Here is a 20,608-nt window from a genome sequence, read left to right on the forward strand (position 1 = left end):
ACACGTGAGCGACACGCTTTCACGACAGACACAGGGACCCCGAGACCCCCTCTGCCCAAAACGCGCCATATCATCCATTCAGGGAGTCTCTGCGCCCGTTACCGTCTCAATAAGTCCGGTTACTCTATTCGCCCGCCACGTAACCAAATCACCCGGGGCCGAGGTCCATAAAGATCATTGACCCCCCAATAAAATCACCCGCCCTGCTGAAGGCATGAGCTCATAAAAGGGCTTAGTTATTATTTACTAAAAATGGTAAAAGCTTCTCTGGTAATTAAATCACCAACCGATGTGGTCATCAGGCATTTTATAATCTCACAGATGTTGTTTCTAAAACAAAGATTATAACTTTAATAATTCAGCTGCCACCTGGAAAATCTGGCGTAAACAACTTATAATTAGCTGTTCCAAACGCTGAAACTGCCGGGGGCGCGGATTCCAATTCCCCTGAAGTTTTGGGTCGTCTTTTGGTTATTCTGTGTGGATGTTTGCCGCGTTGGCTGTCCCCGGTCGAGTTCCCTTTCTACCCAACGCCGCGCACCTCACCTGATGGACGCAGTCCAGAAACTGCAGGAATATGGGCACGAATCCGCTGCCCTGGCTGCTGAGGGACAGATTACTCCGCTGGCTGAATTTATGGCCGAAGGAAAGCCATTCCTTCTCCACCAACATGCGGAACCCGTCCAGCGTCCGGTAAAAGGGATCCCCGAGAAGCTGCACCAGCGATGCCACCTAGAGACACAAATACAGCTAATATATAACGGGCCCCGGGGTCCGCACGCCAAACACAGGATCCAGCAATAAGCCGAACGGGGGACCGGGTGCCATCCGGGGAAAAAAACAACAGGGGGCAGGATACGGGGGCTATCAGGGGAACGCGCCAATGTTTCAAAAAAAATTAAGGTTATCTGGCCCAAAATAGTCACCATTTCACCCAAAAGAATCTCGTGCAAAGTGAGCTGGAGGTTCGTCTAAGAAAATGTTTTCTGGGAATTCCTGCTATTTAACGGCATTACCTGCGTCGTGATATCCCATCCGTCCTCTAAACAGACCATGACCGACGAGCCGCTCTCCATGAGCTCCGATACGATCGCCGACAGCTGGATTATCCTGTGAATCTGATAAAAATACGTTTAATATCTCCCAGCACCCAAAATACGCCAGCGCTGGGCAGCCTGTGACGGGTTTTACCTGCAGGAACCACTCGGACTCGCCCAGGGATTTGAGGAAGGTGAGATCGGAGTCGGCGGCCGCGCTGCTCGGTACGCAGGCTCTCATCAGCTTCTTGAAACTGGCCTTCACCTGCCGGACGTCTCCGAACTCCACGGGGACAAACTCGCAGTTTAACGCAAAGTCGCACTTAAACCCCTGCAGAGAATAGAGAGACAGGCTTTCAATTTCCGTGCGGACTCCTGCTGGGGGGGTGGGGGGTGCAGGGGATCCCGCCATGTCACTCATTTACCAGGTTAATGCGATGGGGCATCCTGACGGGTACGGCTGAGACCCCTTTCCTCATTTCTTTAAACTGTGAAACGTGTGAGCTCCGCGACAAGGATTTAACTAAATGCCCAGCTTCGTGGGGACCCAGGGGGTCTGTTACAGGTGGGCACAGGGGGTCCGACATAGGGCAAAGGGGGCTCGTGGTGGGGCAAAGGGGGTGCGTCGGGGACAGCTGCCGCTTCCATTACAGTGCGAGCGTCGCATTAAACTCCGCTGCACACCATTTTGACTTAGAAGGTGAATGCAGGCATGTGTCGAGGAGGACAGAGGATTCTGTCTGCATCTCCAATCTCCATCAATTCACATCCTGACCGAAAGACGCCGACGCTCACAATGCGAGGAATTTGCAGATGGGAACCGATCCTGGCAACGGCAGCCATGTTTATAGCAACAGCTGAACTGCGATAACTTTAGTGCTGTTACACGGGGGCTCGCAGACCCTATAATGACAGCTCAGATACACTGCAGAGCAACACAGCCCTACAGAGGCATTTCAATTTATATAAAGCGATTAGCGTTCTGAGCAAACAGGCTTAAAGTGTCCGAACGATGTCTTCCCAGCATTGCGCTCCAGCGTCGGAGGCACCTCTGGGTCAGCTGTCCCCAGTAACACCGATAAAGGATTCATCTAACGCGATAAGAAGAGCTTTAACGAGGCCGAATCCCGGCTGCCTGAGAGCTAAAGGTTAAAATCCTTTCTAGGAACAGGAGAGAGGACGGGGCTCGCGTTTTACAAATAACCTGGCATGACAGACCCCGCTGGAGACCCCGCTAGAGAAACCGCGGCTGCTGCTTCTGGAACGCGACCAGACGTTAAAGTGATTTGGACGGAGACACTCGGAGCAACGTCCTTAAAGCTTCACACGAGGCAAGAATGCAGGATTTAGAGAACGGGTCGTGGGATTATCAGGCTGAATGTTTAATGGCCTCACAATCAGGAACACAAAACACACACCCGTCCCGCAGATATGCAGAGAATCCGGACAGACGTCCGCCGGACCCCCTGCGTGCATCGGGTGCATGAACTGCGAGGCTTTACCAGAACCAGCGCTTTCCTGCTACCTGCGCACCCCGAACGCACCATGCGGTCTGAAATATGGGGCCGTCTCGAGGCTATGCAATCGTCGGTCCTGGGGCGCAGGGCCAGGAAGAAACCCCCCAGACAGCGTCAGGACCCCCCCGGGAAACTCTGCTGGTGGAAACAAAGTCTTACCCTTAGCTGCGACTTTTCCCCGAAGACGTAGAGAGCGGCCTGGCGTTTCAGGAGCTGGCTCTGCAGGCTGGAGCCGTCGCTGTACAGAGCGGACTGGTCCTTCCCGGGCACCCGAGTGCCGATGTCAATGAGCGGAGTGTTGGTGCTGATCAGGCGATTGCTCGAGCGAAGACTCGCCCAGACACCTTCACAGAGAGAGAGAGCAGCCGTGTCACAAATACCCCTCGGAAACAGCCCCAGAGGCAATTCCGTTCTGCGCTAACACACCTCGAAGTAACACGCTGTGAAGCTCTGGTTCAATACAGAGTTATTACCGCTTTATACAAATACGCGGGACTCAAAGCCATCCCGACGGATTTCACCAGAGGCAGAAGCATTTGTCTCGGATCAAACGCTGAAAAAGCAGAACCATTAAAGCAAAAACGTATAAAATCGAAGGGTGAAAGAAACCAAATCCCTTAAATCCCGGCCTCTCTGTGGCCCTCAAGGACTGGAGCTGGACATCTGGTGTGTGGGGCTAGAGTTGGCGTGGTTTGGCCGCACTTCTATTGGAGATATCAGCTAAAACCGAATGACATTCTTTACCAGACTCTTTACAACTCCCAGTACACTTATCCAGGAAAATGCGGACGTTGCAGAGAGAGAGAGCGGCTGCTTTTGCGCAGCCGGGAAACAAACACCACCAACTGTTTTCCAAATAAAGTGGCGGATTGTTTTCACGCAGCGGCCCAGGACCCCGTGATAACCCTGCGAGGGGGTAATCCGATTACGAAGCATCTCTGCTGACAAATGTTACACCGCAAAATGTTACTGCGAGGGGTTAACGCAGACGGACGGGAATTAGCGAGCATTAAAAAAACAAAACTTACGAGAAAATAATCCGTAAACACATGAGATGAAGGTTAAACACGAAACGAGCTCAACGCAAACAGACGTTTACAGCGATTCTCGGCTCCTGCAGAACCATACGGCGCGGACGCCCGATCCGCCACCCAGCGGCCAACTCTGACCTCTTAAAAGGATCATGGCCCCCGCTAAATGATTTATAATATACTAAATGATTATAAAATAAATGACTTGTGATAATATTCTAAATGATTTATGATAATACGCTAAATGTTTTCTCACTAAACCCTCTGTAAATCCTGGCCTCCGTCCTACTAACCTCCGCGGGTAAAGCTATTGGACAAATTGCCGTCCAAATGGCTCGGGACAACGTGTTTTACCATACTGGACATTCTCGACGTCTTTCTCTCACTGCCTAAAAGCCAGTCAAACAAACAAGAAAGACAACACATGAAACAAGCAACGTACACACAGATGTAAAAGGCACAAGGAGTTAAAACGCTCGGCTGCCGCCGGCCGCGCATTTTCCCCGACGGATTCCCCGGAGCTGTTAGGCGATGTGATTGGAGGATCAGGAGGGTTAGGAGCGCATGCGCGGTGTCCAGATCTTTTTTAGGTTCTATGGAAGGGATCATTTAGGAAAAGCTTGATTACGGTGCGTTGGTAACGTTCCTAGCCGTACCCGCTCTCCAGCGACCCGTTCATTAACAGAAGCGTACAAAGAACCAGAGGTCGTCGTCTTAGACGGGAAGAGCAAAGGTTTCATGCACAGCAAAGGAAGGGATTCTTAACAGTGAGGGCAGTAAAGGTACGGAATCCACCAGATACACCGGATGCTTCCACAAAGGGTAAAAGCAGAACATGCAGGGGTATAAATGACGGAATAAACAGTAATATTTTAGAGCTTCCCGATCCGAGGGGAAATCTGAGCGCCTTTCTGAGTCAAGAAGGAATTTCCCCCCTAAGCGGCAACATTGGAAAAATTGCTTTTTGATCAAAAGCAGGAAGGATCGGTAAAAAGGGGGAACCTCACAGACCCTGGGTTTTTCCCCCAACCTAAATTACTAACGTCCATCTGTCTGACATAAATGGGTCACCCATAAGAGTTAATTAAAATAATCCTTACCCCAAATATCTATGAAACGGTAAAACTTGCAGCTTTAAATGAAATTGCAAGAAAATGAATCGTGGTTTTGGTCTTACCTGGTGACAGAGCGAGGGTCGGCCGGATCGTCAGGGTACCGTTCCCATTCACCTTACCGTGCACGGAAATGGCATTGAGTAAGGCTTGGAGGTACTTCTCCTGCTCGATGCTGCTTGAAGACTCCAAGGAGGACGCTTGACCTTCAGAAAGATGACAGCTTGATTGGTCACAGCGCATGTTTATAACAGACACGGCACCAAACATGCAATTCTGGATTCAGGAACATTCTAACATGTTTCACAAACTAGCATGAAAAGCAACCGGCTCTGAGCAGCCAATGTTGCGGTTGTAGCGTTAACTTGGTCTGGTGTTAAACGTGATGACCCCACCGCTGACAGCGGACCCTTCTCACCAGCATTGTGCACGTTCTGTGATTTGAAAAGCCCGACCACCGTCTTCCCGTGGAAGCCTCCAGAACGAAGCAAGATCGCATTGGTTTTGGGATTTTTCCAGGACACAACCGGAAGTCTGTTGTGACGATAGCATCGAGCCACCTTCGGAAGACTGCTGTCCTGGACGGACTGAGGAACGACCAAAAGCCCGGGGTAACTGAGGTGGAAAAAAAGGTGTTACGATGTGTATATTTATATACTGTAAAGACTTCAGATGGCGTCACGCTGCAATATTGTACAAGATAACGTCAGGACACCATCAGCTACAGATAAATTAAACGCATTTTGGGTTCTTTTATCATTTTCTTGTGGTTCCCCTTGATTTTAAAGACCCTTCCTTGGAGCACTCGCATAAAGGATAATCTGCCCTGGGTATATTATGAAACATAAGGGGCATTTACATTTCATGCACTCAAGGTGGAGGAGTCAGTCATCGGGTCAGAGTTTTGGGATTTCTCTGCATATCATACAACTGAACAGAAGAGCAGCTCCCATTTTAAACGAATATCCCGAGGTCAGAGGAAACTCATTTATCCATAAATGTACTCGTCCGTCTTGTAACGAGGACACATTAAGGAATCCCTGCTTTTTATGGTGAAACGTCCAACCTTCGGCAGAGGGAGTGCATCCTGTTCATCGCCGTGATCCGGAAGTGCTCCGACTTCAGGCGCGTGGAGCTGTTGCTGATGGTTCCCAGGGCCAGGCGCTGGTAATCGCGGAAGCAGGCCCTCTCCACCAGCTGCTCCATGGTGGACTTCTCAGAGGATTTCAGCGTCCCGCTGGGCAGCTCGTTATCGTCTGACACTGGAAACACACAAAGTGCGCGTCGCGGAGGGTAACAGCCCGCAATAACAGATTACACTGTATTAATTATGCTGCATATATATATATATATGTAATCCTCCCTCGTGTCAGGAGTTCCAATAGGTTACTGGAGAACTTTGACATCATTCCTGGCCAATAGGAAGCTGGTCCCACCCCCGAGGGACCTCTCAGATTTTCTCATTTACCTGAAATATCATCGTCGTCGTTTCCTCCGCGGCTGCCTCGCTCCTCTAATATTGTGCTGGTCTTCTTCTTGGCAGCGTACTGACGCCCAATAGTCATTTTGCTAGCCCGTTTGGCATTTTTAACAATTGTTTTTGAGATGGTCCTGAAACATCAAAAAGAAATCCTAAAACATTTCTACTTACAGCTCCTGCCTTTTGAGCTTATTTATTACATATTTGGGTGGGTTGGGGGTCATTGAAATTATCCTGATTTGCTAAAACATAAAAACGTTAACAACCAATCTTCTCATTAATAAAAAGACTTCACTTTTAAGCAAAAAGGTTTCTTATTTTATTTTTATTTTATTTTTTTAACGCTGGAGAAACGTTTAAATAAAGCCGAGTTGCTGCAGGTCTGAGCTCTCAACTAGAACACAGCAGCCAATGAGAAAGGTCTAGATTCTCTCTGGTTTATGGACATATTTTCAAAAGCGGCAGTAAAATTTTGTTAAACGCAGGTAATCGCACGTTATCAAGTCTGGTAAAATTAGTCAAGACCCCAAACGACTCTGTTGGAGTTACCGAAACGACGTGTTCTTCTCCTTCTGCTTTGGGAGGATTATCGGAGGCGCTGTCTGTCCGGCGGCAAAAGCAAAAACGCTGAAGATGGACAGCGGGTATCGGAATTTCACGAGCTGCTTCTTAAACAGATCCACCATCTCGGGGCTGACCTCTTCGTCAAACGCCACCTTAATTAACTGCGCGGAGAGAAGGAGACAATTCACTGCCTATGAAACGGGTGCGATCCGGGATACAAAGCAACGGGGGGGGGGGGGGATATTATTAAAATATTCAAAATAAGTAAACTTGAAGAGTTAAAGCCGTAAGCTCAGTTGGGGGTAATGCCCTTTTTGCCTATGGATGCCTCGTAGACGGCATTTACCTTTTCCCAAGGGTCCGGGGTCCAGGCTATCCCGTCTAGGGATCTATCTAACGTTTAGACTCCCGTGATTAGGATAATACGACAACTCGCGATATTATTCGTTAAAAAAATGAAATATAAAACGGAAAGCTCTTAATGTAAAAATTGTAAAAGATTTTTAGGGCCAAGCCTCTCTCTCTATATACTTCTCGGGTGCTGGGTTTTTTAGGTCCAATGTCCCAGGGACCGGCACGTAGTCAGAATATTCCAAGCAACCAATTAAACCAATATAGATTTAATGCAATCAGATGGAAATCGTACCTCCCCAACCAAATTCACAATAAGCACATTAAAATTTTTTCCTAAGAAACCGAAACCAGATTCTGAAATCTGGTTTACAAAAAAAAACAACTAAATATATCTGGCTGGGCCGGACCCTTGAAGGAAGCGGCCGCCGGACCCCCTCTGGTTCCCATTGGCACCTGAAATGTGGCGGAGCGGATCTGCAGTCCCTCCTGCATGTTCTGCTGCAGGTGGTTCTGGATATTAATCTTCTTCTCTCTGGTGATGGACGCGATGGGGACGCTGCGGATGACGCTCTGTTCTCCCACTGCGGTATAAAAAAAACAGTCAGAGTCGGCTTACAGCGAAGCCAGATTCAAAATGCTTGCCCCCCCCATACGATGGCGTCCGGGCGCTTGGACGGTCAACTGGAAACCGCAGGGCATTCCAAATACCTCCGGGTTCTACCCAGATAATACGAGTCTTTATAAGCAGAAACACAAACGCATATTCCTCCCCATCCACCCTGACTCGTTTGTGTCAATTAACCAAGAAGTTACAGGACTTAGAGGCCACGAAACGTAGTCTGTGCTCATTAACCTTCTCATAACCGCCCCGCGCGAGGTCGGCTCATCTCCCAAAGCAGGTGCCGGCGAGCCACAAGCCGCAATTCCGTGCCCACTTCCTACCTGTGTCTCTACATCTCATGTGACGCCGCTAGTTATACCTACAAAGGAGTTAAATTATTAACCCGGCGACTGACAGTGATGGAGAGTTTACGCCGAATTGGCAAATGCTGAAATAAGTTATTTTCTTTATGTCGGTACAAATTGTTCTTGGATAACGGAGAATGTATTCAAAAGGATAGAAAAGGGGTCAAGATTAAATAAATACACAAATACCAAAAACATACACAAAAGACAGGATTAATTCCTCACTGCGAGCGACTCTTTAAGCCCAGTCTCACATGAATTTGCCAATTTGAAGGCAGCGAAGGCTTCCATTGGCAGGAAAATCTCCGCGTTGCTGAATATCTGTTGCAGATAAATGAATTATTATCCGGGACCAGATGTAGATATTTGCTTTCTGCTGATTTGTGCGCTGATAATTAGTTGTAATTTGTTTCATATGAATAAGATGCGTAAGCAGGCTATAATTAATCAAACTGATTTAACGGGTCTCGGCCAAGCCTTCGTGTATCGGAGAGGATCGGATTATTCGCATTCTTCAAAAACCTCCACTTATTTCCACTGCACATTAAAGACAAAGACGGCTAAAAGTCTGCAGTAAGATGTAAAAATCCTCAGATTTCTACCCTGGATTTTCTGCCATTTTGGTTCATGGAGGAGGGCTGGTAATAGACCTAACTTGTGTGTGAATGTCCGGTATGTGAGCATGAATGTCTGCCTATCACCAGCCTGTTTACACATTACCATTTACCAGCCTAACTACACAGATCCACACAACCTTGGCATGAGCTGGACATGGGGAATGCGGCCTCACGCTGGGTGGTGGTAACACGAGACGGCCTTCAATCTCTCCGGACTCTGACAAGTCACCGTAAGTGGAATCTGAATCCATTAAAGCTAAAGAGACTTCAGAATAAATGACTTCAAGCTTTAGAATTCTGGTCATGGAGCGGAGAAAGACAACGACAAAGGGGATACGTGGAAGAAGTAAGGATTGGTTTCTAAATAAGATCTCAAACGGTAAAGAATATATCATCGTGTAAAAATGGGTAAAATTTAACGCACCAGACAGACAGGTATTCAAAAAATGTGCAAGTCTGGGAACAATCTGCCCTCAGACTGCGCTCAGAAGAGTCATTTGGAAGCAGCTGGGTGGTAAAGATTCAGTGCCGGCAAACACATTCTCACCGGCGCCCTCTCTGCCGATTCATTTACCATCACCGGAGTCACTAAGACCAATTCTTTATACTTTCTGTTCACTTAATGAACGCATTTCAATTCATTTAGTGTATTGTATGCTTTATACTTTCTATTCACTTTATATTTTTATTCATTTAGTGTATTGTATGCTTTATACTTTCTACTCACTTAATATTTCTATTCATTTAGTGTATTGTATGCTTTATACGTTCTACTCACTTAATATTTCTATTCATTTAGTGTATTGTATGCTTTATACTTTCTACTCACTTAATATTTCTATTCATTTAGTGTATTGTATGCTTTATACTTTCTATTCACTTAATATTTCTATTCATTTAGTGTATTGTATGCTTTATACTTTCTATTCACTTTATATTTTTATTCATTTAGTGTATTGTATGCTTTATACTTTCTATTCACTTTATATTTTTATTCATTTTGTGTATTGTATGCTTTATACTTTCTATTCACTTTATATTTGTATTCATTTTGTGTATTGTATGCTTTTTACTTTCGAGTTTAGCGTCCGTGTGATACGGGGGAGAGTTTAAAGATCCGGTAAGGAAATATTCCTAATGCGTTACCGAGCGGGTCGTGGGGAGCGCCTTTGAAGATGATCCTGTAAGTGGTGAGGAAGAGTGCGCCCTCTGCTGGTAAGATGTGAGGTCCTCCAAGCGCCCCGCCGGTCGCCTCTTCTCTCCCATCTGGATCGAGCAGGACCCGCAGAGCCTCGCATACTAACTCCTCGCCGGGCAGCAAAGCAGGCCTCAGGATTTTGGGCTGGAAAAAACAAACATTCCGGGGTTACTCCATGCAAACAGTCTGATGAGATTTTCAGTTACTTTTAGGTCCGACAATAACAGCTAAAAGCAGAAAATGTCAAACGCAAACAAAAGCCACCATAAAACAAAGCACAAAAGCATCTTGTTTAATGGGATAAATGTGTCATGTAGGAATGCATATAGTTCATGCACGGGGGGGGGGGGGGGGGAGGGGGGGGGGGGTTCGGGTGGACTCGGCCTTACGGGAAGGGGTCAGAGTACCCCAGGCATTCATGGCAGTAAAAATGAAGATTGTTTTTTTTTTAAACACATTTAGCACGGATCCCGAAGAGTCGTTTATCTCCGGTCTGCGGCACCCCGAGTCCCCCAGGAGCAGTAAAAGAACCTCGTCCCGGCGCTGGCTTCATTCACTCACCTCATTCTGCGATTTCTAGGCTAGAACCCCAAATTACGGCTGAGAGTAGTTATTATACGGCGTAAGCTTTTCTCTGCTGTATCCGGCGCACGTTTAAGCCCCGGGGTAAGAAGTCGTTGGGAGGGCACAAAGCTCTCAATACTAGTCAGACGTGGCGTCACTTATTATGAGCTCCCCTGGTCAGGAGTGAGTCCCGTGGTGTCTGCCATTGACACTCACCTTTTTAATTGGCGGCAGCCTCCGACTTTCCCGGTGAACGGTCTCCAATGTTTCTATGTGCATGGCAACAATACCTAAAAATAAACAGATTTTGAGAAAAAGAAGGACAAACAAAGCAGGGGCTACAATCCACCCAACGGGGGGGGCTACAAACCACCCAACAGGGGGGCTACAAACCACCCAACGGGGGGGCTACAATCCACCCAACGGGGGGGCTACAATCCACCCAACGGGGGGCTACAATCCACCCAAGAGCGGCTACATGGTGTATATTGGAGAAGGAAGTTCTGTTAACGATATGAAGACTCCGGGCTCAGTTGGTTCAACGCACACTCACCCTGTACAGTGATAGGGGTGGGTTAGTGGTGTTTGTGTAGCGCACACTCACCGGGGATCACACAGTGCGGCGCACACTCACCGGGGATCATGCAGCGCGGCACACACTCACCGGGGATCACGCAGCGCAGCGCACACTCACCGGGGATCACGCAGTGCAGCGCACACTCACCGGGGATCACGCAGTGCAGCGCACACTCACCGGGGATCACGCAGTGCAGTGCACACTCACCGGGGATCACGCAGTGCAGCGCACACTCACCGGGGATCACGCAGTGCGGCGCACACTCACCGGGGATCACGCAGTGCGGCGCACACTCACCGGGGATCACGCAGTGCGGCGCACACTCACCGGGGATCACGCAGCGCGGCGCACACTCACCGGGGATCACGCAGTGCGGCGCACACTCACCGGGGATCATGCAGTGCAGGCTTTTGATGTGTTCCTGGGTCACGCCACTCTCGGTGCAAACTTTGTCGATAAATCTGGTGACGAATCTCACAACGGAATTCGTGACGTCGTTTTCCGAGTCCTCAAACCCGCTCTCGGTGTCGTAGCTCTCGGCGACGCTCCCGGCGATGCTGAGCGCAGAAATACGCAGAGAGCGACAAAGAGGAAACAAAAATAATGCAAAACGCCGATTTCTGTAAACTCTGCGCGATCCGTGGATCTATCCTCAGCTATTTATTAATCGTCTTTCAGCGATCCGGCTGAACAAACAGAATAATCACGTTAGAATTCTGCAATCAACTTGATAAATCCGGAGCCGATCCCCCTTATCTCCGCTCAGATTAATCAGACTGATTCAAAACACGCGCAATATTTGAAGCCGATAGTTAACGATGATATAAAGGCCCCTGGTCCCGGCCGGACTCGCGGAGTCACCATTTAATGATGGTTTTGGAGTAAACGCTCGCGTCACGGGGCGCCGCGACTCATTTACAAAGAATGATACACAAATTTATCAACAATGAGATCACCCCAAGCTCTCCTCCACTCTAACAACAGCGGCTGTTTATCCCATTCTGATCAGACATCTAATCTGAGTGGCGACACGAGACGCGCTCCGCATTCCTCCGGCCAGCCGCTTCCATCATCTGCTTAACCCCTGGGTGGCCACGACAAATCCACTTCCAACAAGCGGTTACAGTCCACGCTCAGATGGCCAACAGCGGCAGTCAAACGACGCCACTGTCCTTAACCAGGCAAGCCCACCAAGCCGTACTGCCCTTCAGCTGCCTACCCACCAAACGCTGACACCCCACAGGCCGTGCATTAGGCTGTACGGGGGTATAGATAAAACGCAGATATCTGGTCACCTCCACCGCCGATTCTCCCGTCTCCGAGCCCCCAGGGTCCGCACTAAGTCCCTCCGCCGGCGCCCTCACCTGTTGGTAACGATGCTGTTGCTCCCGCTCTCCCAGTCCCCGGCGGCCGATGCCCGCAGAAGTTTGTTCTTGCTCGTGTCCAGCGGAACCAGTAGATAGACCATGAGATTGGAGAAGTGGATGGCCTGGCTGAAGACCGTGCTCTCCTCGTTTTGAACGAGTTCCTGCTGCGTCTGTTTATTGCGCGTCGGCCACAAACGCAACTGCTCGGCCGCGAGATCCATTACTGTGATCTCCTGCTTCTGAACCTCACCTCCGTTCTGTTATTGAGAAGGAATAAGTGCTAATTATTAGTGAATAATATGTAGCAAAGCAGTGAATAACGGGCATCGTTTACCTTCCTTTCAAATAAATGCCCATTGGGGGGGGTAATTACATTTTTTTACTGATTAGCAGCTATTGAGTCTCGTGAGCGTCTACTTCCGGCCGGAGGCCACACTAGAAACATTTACCGTATCCCCAGATCCCGCAGCCGCGCCGGGGGCCCGAATCACGCTTACCGTTCCTTGGCCGTTCTCTTTTGTCGTCAAATACAAGGAGCGCACTTGACTTTGGACGTCGTTGTAAAACGTCGTCTCCCAGAACTGTTGATTTGTCCAGATGGCGTGGTCCTGGATGCAGGTGTAGGCGAACTGACTGACGCCGGGCGACAGCTTCTGTGAGAGCCAATCACATATCAGAGCGTTACGAATATTCCGGAATCACCGTCTGCCCCCATTAAGTCATCCTTTCATTTCAGCTTCACGATGCAACATATTTGTTACATTATAACAAAAGCAATAAATGAATAATAATAAATAAATAAACCAGCGACGCTACAAACGTCCGCCTCATTACATCATCACCAGTCAATGTCATCATCAGGTGAAACACCCGGGGGGGGGCTCAATTATTTAGTGCAATCTATCATATGAACCTCAAAAACAGGAGGGTTTGGAGTATTCAGAACGTTAAAAAATAAAGCGGAGAACACAGTGAACGGCGCGAGCTGCATGCATTTAATGCGATATTTACGGAATATTCTGACCGGGTGCAGCTCTATGGGGAATGGGAACTTTTATCTCTGTTAATGACTTTAGGAAACTGCTGCGCTGAACCAGTTCCAGATCCTGAACACTCATTAACCGGGGCAAACGATGAAACATGCGCCGCTCCAGCAGAGGGCAGATCATCCCTAGAGAAGAAGCCCCGGGCCGAGCGGTCCCTTTTCGGATAATTTAGTGAAGTGAACAAAGGCGACGTTTTTGCAGATAAGAGCGAATGATTTATCGGCGATCGGTGTCATAATTAAATATGAGGCAAGGTCACGGCTGGAAACAGAACAAATAACATGAAAGCCGGGGACGTGGCGGTGGGACGAGCCATTAACTCTTCGGGGCATGAGCGAGACGGGCCGGACATTGAAACATCTCTCTGTTCATCAGATGTTATTCTCATTTATCTCACAGAATAAAGTTACACCGAGGAGCAGAAAGCTCGTCCCGAGTTAGCGAGGTCAGCGAGGCGGCCCCCGGTTAGACATTAGGACGCAGGGTAAACACGGCTCCAGAGATTAAGGTCAGGTCAAGGTAAGTTGCCGCGTTCCGCATGGAGAACTTTTTCTAATCAACAATTCCTTCGGAGGGCGGCCGAACGTTTATTCAGCCAGCAGGGAACAGAAACGGCCGACTGAGCGACGCGCCGGGGACTTCTGCGCTCGGAAGACGCGTTTTAAATAGAAAAAAAGATATAAAAAATCACGAGGCTCGCCGTGTATCTCGGCCCTAGGGGTTCATTATTGTGCCCCAGCTCGTAGGCAGTTCTGGAAGCCGGGGTAGGATGGAGAGAGAGGAAGAATTAAAAGTATTAATCGAGTTCAGAAGATAAGGCTGCGCATGGACCAGGGATCCAGGGGCAGTTTCATTAAAGGAAGGATTAGTCTGCGAAGCGCGCAGGCACTCCAGATATGTGTGGTTCCTGGGGTAGGAATATAAGCCCTAGAAAGTAACACCCGCCCCCCTCGGGGTAATCAGCGTCAGAAGGGATTATAAAAGGCCCACGGGCAACGCATGTTCAGGGGCAACAGGTTTGGAGGATGCGATCTCCATCCCTACGATCCCAACCTCAGCCTCCACTCCATTACATATTTTTTCACCGCCAGACTCGAGGAATCTCGTCGGCCGAACGCTTGCCAGATCCCTACCAGCCGGGATACGTTAACCATCGACGAGCCGCGAGCCGGGCCCTCCGCGCAGGAGTTCAGACCCTGCGATTAACCCTTTCTGTCCCGCAGCCGCCTGCGCGACGCGGAGGGGTTACGCTTGCCGCCCCGGTCATTTCCTACGACGTCTCATCTGCTTTTTATAAGAATTTATTTTGTAAAAATAATAACAAGAACAAGAAGAGTAAAAAAACACGCAAAATTCCACAGAAAAAGCGATTATTTAAGGGGAAAAATGATAATGCGAAACATTCCGGATTCTGACAAAGCCAAAAGCGTGTCTGGGTTGTAGGAGAATTCCAGGGGAAATGGGATTTTTTTATTATAGTCTGAAATAATATTAAAAAGCCTAAGTCTTCATCCAAACATAACCTCCTCCTCTTACAGGGGACCGAAACCAAACGCTGGGGCCCTGAGCACTGATGTACCCTGCTGGGAACTCCCATAGGCACTAATGCATTAAATTGTGTGTTTTTTCACCCAAAATACACCCTCTTTCCGACCGGCCGCTTTAATATATTTAATATATTATCAAATCGTTGCGCCTGATCTAAGAACCGACAAAGGACTCTGCAGCGCGAAGGGATTCTTATTGCGTCCCCTAAATGCTTCTGGGATAAGGGGGTCTCAGGGCTGGAACTTGAGAATCTTAGTCAGACGTTAGCGCTGAGAGTCTGCCGGGCCGACGCGCTTCGCCTGGTTAATGGGAGGCATCGCGGCTTCTTGTAATCGCTACGAACGCAGGACTATCTGACCGCGCAGGAAGATGGGGGGCTTCAGATTACGGGGGGCTCACATACACGCATCTGGGTACGAAGCAGAGGACCCGCAATGAAGCAGTCGCGAGGATTAGAGGGTTTATCGGCCGAGCTGTCACGAGCCGGAGCCCTCGACGGACAAGAAGCAGAGCGTTTAAGGCATCTCGTGGCTTTACCCGGCATGTGACTTATAAACAGCGTCTTGTGTCCCTTCGCGAAAAACACGAGCAGCTTTCCCCGTTCCAAGATGCTGCGTCATCGCATGGAGCCGCTCCACAACTGCTAAACAGCTGAAGTCATAGCTCATAAACTAAACAAATCCATACATTCCTCAGCCCCAAAAAATGCGCCGGAACGTTCCAGCGTCCATCTGGAGCGGCGAGTCGATCCACATCGTCCCAGCGTTTACTTCTCGGGCCTTTTTGTTTCTTTGTATATCTGGGAGTAGTAAGCATCCGCTGTACGGTGATGGTGGTCTCTGCACACGATGGAGGAGAAAATCCAGCACCAAATACAATGAAGACTCGGCAGAGGGGTCCGGAAGACGACCCCGCGTTACGCCGAGGTTCCCGTCCGATGCCCTGGGCCGCCGTCCATCCGCCTGCAATCAGTAAATGGAGCCACCGGGAAAGCCGTATAGTCTGATGGCTCCTTCCGGTTGGGCCCCCGGGGGCTCTCATTGGTACTGAATTCCCTATTATAGGGGCCACAAAAAGTCAGATCCCCAAAGCCTTCCCCCCCAATCACAAGTTTTGTTCCTTTTCTCTTAAACGTTAACATAAAGTAGTTCTGACTCCATTGCGGGAGCCGCCATCTTGCTGCCCCATCACACGGTTTAGCCCCTGCGCGGCTGGAAACCATCTCTGGCAAGCTTTCAAGACTAACTGGGTATAATCCAACTGAAGAAGAGACCTCAGTGGCCTCGAAAGCTTGCAATCCAAATAATGCCAAATAAGTGACGTCCGGCAGCGCGTTGCATTGGATGATCATTTATTTAGCGTTAACACTTTATGTACAGCGCCAAGGTATGTGTCACTGATCATTCATCTTCATTCAATATCTCTAGATATTAACCCATCGGCGACCTGCTGCCCTGCCCTTGATCTTTGTGAAGCTTGATCACGGCGCTGCAGCTTGCAGTCACGGTAATTGTTGGGTGTTCTGGTGTCCTGACCCGTGTTAACACGCCGTGTGCTGGGTAAGCGATTGTCAGCGAGGCGAGCAAATCAGAGGACGGCACGATTTCCTGCAGTTCCTGGCAGTTTAAGGATTTAAGCTCTTTCATCTGTTTATAAATAATTTCTCACATGGATCTTTCTCCTCCGGTCTCAAGAGGCTGTCTGGCTCCGGCCCAGGGCTGGCAACGGCCGGGATTTAATATTACGAGCGGGGTTAACCCCTTCCTCGACGCGGAGAGAACCAGTCAGGGTCCCACAAGGGGCAACTTCATGCTTTTCTTACTCCGTTTATATCCAGAGATAGCCGGAAATCCTCCAAAGCCATCTGAGATAGAAGCTTCGATAAAAAAGTGTTAAACGTGAACTCATTTCCAAATAATACGCCTGTTCCAGAAATCACTGTAGCCCTGGCTGGGTTCGTTCTGGGCTTCCTCGCGGCAGTATGTGTTTCTGGACAGACATATTCTGATGTATCAGTCTTGGCAGAGAAAAAGGCTTTTATCACAGGAACTAAATACAACGTTACTGTGAAATTTCCCAAAACCGGGCTCTTTTTGTGAGCAGCGTTCCGGCCCCCGCTGAGTGGGGTCCCAGGCGAGCTGCCGGCACGCGGAGAAGGGGCAGCTTCGTGATCCCTTTCATGTTACAAGGTCACCACCTTTCTCTCTCATATTTGAAGCCAAGGCTGACAATCTAATCAGATACTCAGCAGGCACGGCCGAGCAATCACCCGAGTTTAAAACCCTGCTGGGCTAATAGATCTCGTTCCATTTCCGGTAACCTGCGCTGAATGCAAACGGAGGGTCTCATCACCGGCTCACGCTGGGGGTCTTACGAGCCGCGGGAGAGTGAAAATCCTCCGTGACACGGATCGCGTTTCATCCACTAACTTCGTTCTGCAGATTAATGTTCGATGAAAAAGCCGAGTCACGGCTGCTTTGGGTTATTCTCCTAATAATGTTTACACCGGGGGGATGACGACTCGGAGAAAAGGGTCACGTTTCCCCGTCACCCACCTGGAACTCACAAACAAACCGGAGGGCGAGCGGCTCTCGTGACTCGGCGCTGACTCACCATAAACAAGGGGCTAAATTGGGCGCCCACCACTCACATCCTTCTTAGAGGGAAGCAGACTGTGTCATATTTAAAGGGCCATGCGCAGATAAGTAAAGACATATCCATGCGGACAGTCAAACCATGCGCTAACATATACTATAGCGCTGTACAACGCTGAGGAAGAACGTAAAGATATAGCATTACCATTTCCAGAATATCCCAGCACTGCTTTCTCCTTAACACATCGCACAGGGGGGGCAAATCTACCCGCATGGGGGGGGGGGCAAATCTACCCGCATGGGGGGGGGGCAAATCTACCGCCCGGGGGGGGCAAATCTACCCGCACGAGGGGGGGGGGGGCAAATCTACCCGCACGAGGGGGGGGGGCAAATCTACCCGCACGAGGGGGGGGGGGCAAATCTACCCACACAGGGAGGGGGCAAATCTACCCGCACACACTCCTCTAACATCATCATAACCCATGAGATAAATAATAAGGACGATATGAAAGTATAAGGGAAACGGCAATTACCGCCGAGTCTCTGCAGAGAAAAGCTCCAGCGTGCAGGTGCTGAAGGGGTTAATCCTCCGTATATCCGCACTCTGCAGGGTAATAAAATAATCAAATTGAATCAAATCCAGACGAGGGCTTAAAAATGACATAAAAATAGAATCACAAACAAACCAGGACAGGATGCGTCCGCCGGGAGGGATTACGCCCGACTCACGCTCTGTCCGGTGAATCAGATCCGATTATTCCAGGGCTGTCCAGCTCCAGCCGCAAGGGCCGCACATTCTACCACCTCTGGGGTAATCCTCAGGGATACGTTACGTAACACTCCGCCCCGTCACCTTCACACATCCGCACCTTAATGAGGGAGCCCGACCTGCAGACCAGGGAGCGGAGCTCAGGACACACCCCTGATGCCCCTCTCTCCTCCCCTGATGCCCCTCTCTCCTCCCCTGATGCCCCTCTCTCCTCCCCTGATGTCCCTCTTTTCTAGGAGGTCAGAATGTTTGCTGGGTATGAGGGGATCGCAGGGTTCTACAGCCCTAAAAGCCCCGATAATGTGTATAGAAACAGCAGGGAACGGCTTTATAAATTAAACGGGGTAAATAAACCCCATTATTCTTCTTCTAAATGCCGCCCAAAGTCACATAAAACGTCCGGGTAAAGCCCCGTCACCGGCGCCATCAAGTGAACGCGTCTCTGCTTCTCCGCTGGGCGGTGAGAACGCGTCGTCACACGAACGAGGAACAAAAAGCCGTAAAGCAGAAGAGAAATGTATAGAAACACAAAGCACAGTTACATGTAACGGACGCGTGAAGCACGGGGCAGGAGATCACAAGCTAAACCTTCGCAGCGGTGCGAGGGCCGGGGGGGGGGGGCGGCGCGTGGGGGGGTTGAGGGACAGGGCGCTGTGCCGGGTCCTCCGGGATTTGCATGGAGGAAAAAGATGTATGCGAACGTATTAATTGTATTAATGTTACAATTAAATATTCAGAACTTACCCTACAAAAGGCCGTGGCGAGCGGGAGCAGCTGAGCAGCGATGCTGTATTCCTCGGAACTCGAACAGTCCTTCAAAAGAACACAGAAGAGAAACATTAATCAGCAGACCCAGAAAGGGGCTCCATCCGCTAAATGGTAGTTACACCGCTATATGTCTGCCTCTCACTATAAGGTCCCGTTAAACACAAAGCGTTCGTCTCATTTGAAGGGCAGATCAACGGATCGAATAATATTTACATCGGCTAAACTGTCACTTTTTCCATAATATCAGCCTCCATAGAGAAAACTCAAGCAGGCGCCGAGGCCGGTGTTGGGAAATTAAACATCATCCAGATGGCCCCCCACGATGCACCTGCGCGGCGCGGGGAACAGGTGCATGAAAGCTTTCCGTTACTTGAATCGGGGCAGAGAGCCGGATCCCGGGGGCCGCGGGCTTTTAAATAAACACAGATGTAAAAACGGCAAACACTTCACTGGGGTTTTATGATAAAGCTCTCTGCTGGAGTATCACTTGGCCGAGTCCGCGCGCTCTCCGCGATGCCGTTTATTTACAAACGTTTAAAGAGCAAAAGACAAATCGAGGTATTAAGTGCCGGTCTCGGGGGGCTCCGGCCGTCACGCAGGTAAAGGGGGCCGGGGGCCGCTGATGCCGCGTTTTTCCGAGTCACGCTGAAACTATGTTTCACATGTAAGTCCATTATATTAATGAACGCATTGGCTGGGGCCCCGGAGGACCCCTTGTACGAAATGAAGGGTGCCTTTAAAATGTGACACTACATTTATGGCATAATGTTTTGGGGAAGATTTGGGTTTCTATAAGGTGAGATATCTGGTTTTACAATGTGAGGTCATTTGCATAATAATGCTTTACAAAGGGTTTGGAGGAAAGGCTCTAACAGGGGAGATACCCCACGGGGGGCAGACAACTGAAGCCCATGTATTGTAACATAGCTGCGTATGTTTGCATAGACTACCTGTCTCCTCCATTATTGGGTCATACAGGAAATCTCTGGAGAGAGGGGTCGGGTGAACCACTTCCTGGAAGGAACAAAGGATTCTGGGATGAATAGTCAGGAGAGTCTGAGAAAGGAGAGCGCAGCGAACAGAAGCACCTTGGGTCAGGAGACTCAGAACGAAGCTGCGCAAGATGCCGTTCGGGAGAAGCCTGTGAGCCGAGAGGTTTCCCAAGAAAGTATCCCTTTTGTTTTGTTTTATTATCACATGTTTTCTGTATGTTATATGTTTTATCACCTGTAACAGTGACCTTATTCGATATAAACACCCATTATTCTATACGCTTGTATTTGTGCTTTATTCGTCACACATTCCCTAAGAGAATATCCCTGTAAGAGGGTCACAATTTCTACATTATATTACACAGCGATTTCTCCCTCCCCGCCCTCCCGTTTTTGTGGTTTTTAAAGATGAGTTTAGGTTGGAAAACTTGGGACTCAAATAAAATAACGAGGGAACGGTTATCATTCCGACTGACATGCTTAGCAATGAGTAGATGGTGGTTAAGG

General features: G+C 49.2%; 1 protein-coding gene across 4 annotated transcripts in view; it reads right to left on the reverse strand.

Annotated features, from left to right (window-relative positions):
* Positions 1 to 20,608, reverse strand: part of LOC149272843 (myotubularin-related protein 13) — a 93,975-nt gene that overhangs the window by 4,937 nt on the left and 68,430 nt on the right. For 2 of the 4 annotated variants that reach the window (XM_089506670.1, XM_089506669.1), the window contains 16 exons: positions 19,086 to 19,154; positions 12,876 to 13,037; positions 12,382 to 12,629; positions 11,405 to 11,574; positions 10,657 to 10,730; positions 9,825 to 10,020; positions 7,549 to 7,676; positions 6,727 to 6,902; positions 6,166 to 6,308; positions 5,764 to 5,959; positions 5,116 to 5,312; positions 4,763 to 4,903; positions 2,714 to 2,898; positions 1,192 to 1,368; positions 1,017 to 1,118; positions 547 to 732 (listed from right to left, as the gene is read on the reverse strand). In XM_089506670.1, coding sequence (XP_089362796.1) covers positions 547 to 732; positions 1,017 to 1,118; positions 1,192 to 1,368; positions 2,714 to 2,898; positions 4,763 to 4,903; positions 5,116 to 5,312; positions 5,764 to 5,959; positions 6,166 to 6,308; positions 6,727 to 6,902; positions 7,549 to 7,676; positions 9,825 to 10,020; positions 10,657 to 10,730; positions 11,405 to 11,574; positions 12,382 to 12,629; positions 12,876 to 13,037; positions 19,086 to 19,154 — 2,550 coding nt within the window. Of the gene's footprint in view, positions 1 to 546; positions 733 to 1,016; positions 1,119 to 1,191; positions 1,369 to 2,713; positions 2,899 to 3,878; positions 3,975 to 4,762; positions 4,904 to 5,115; positions 5,313 to 5,763; positions 5,960 to 6,165; positions 6,309 to 6,726; positions 6,903 to 7,548; positions 7,677 to 9,824; positions 10,021 to 10,656; positions 10,731 to 11,404; positions 11,575 to 12,381; positions 12,635 to 12,875; positions 13,038 to 19,085; positions 19,155 to 20,608 lie in introns of all 4 variants that reach the window. The other 2 variants (XM_089506668.1, XM_089506667.1) reach the window with 2 other exon arrangements.

The sequence above is a fragment of the Sceloporus occidentalis genome, unplaced genomic scaffold, assembly GCF_023333645.1.
Source record: "Sceloporus occidentalis isolate IW3139 unplaced genomic scaffold, rSceOcc1.0.p SCAF_410, whole genome shotgun sequence".
NCBI lineage: Eukaryota > Metazoa > Chordata > Lepidosauria > Squamata > Phrynosomatidae > Sceloporus > Sceloporus occidentalis.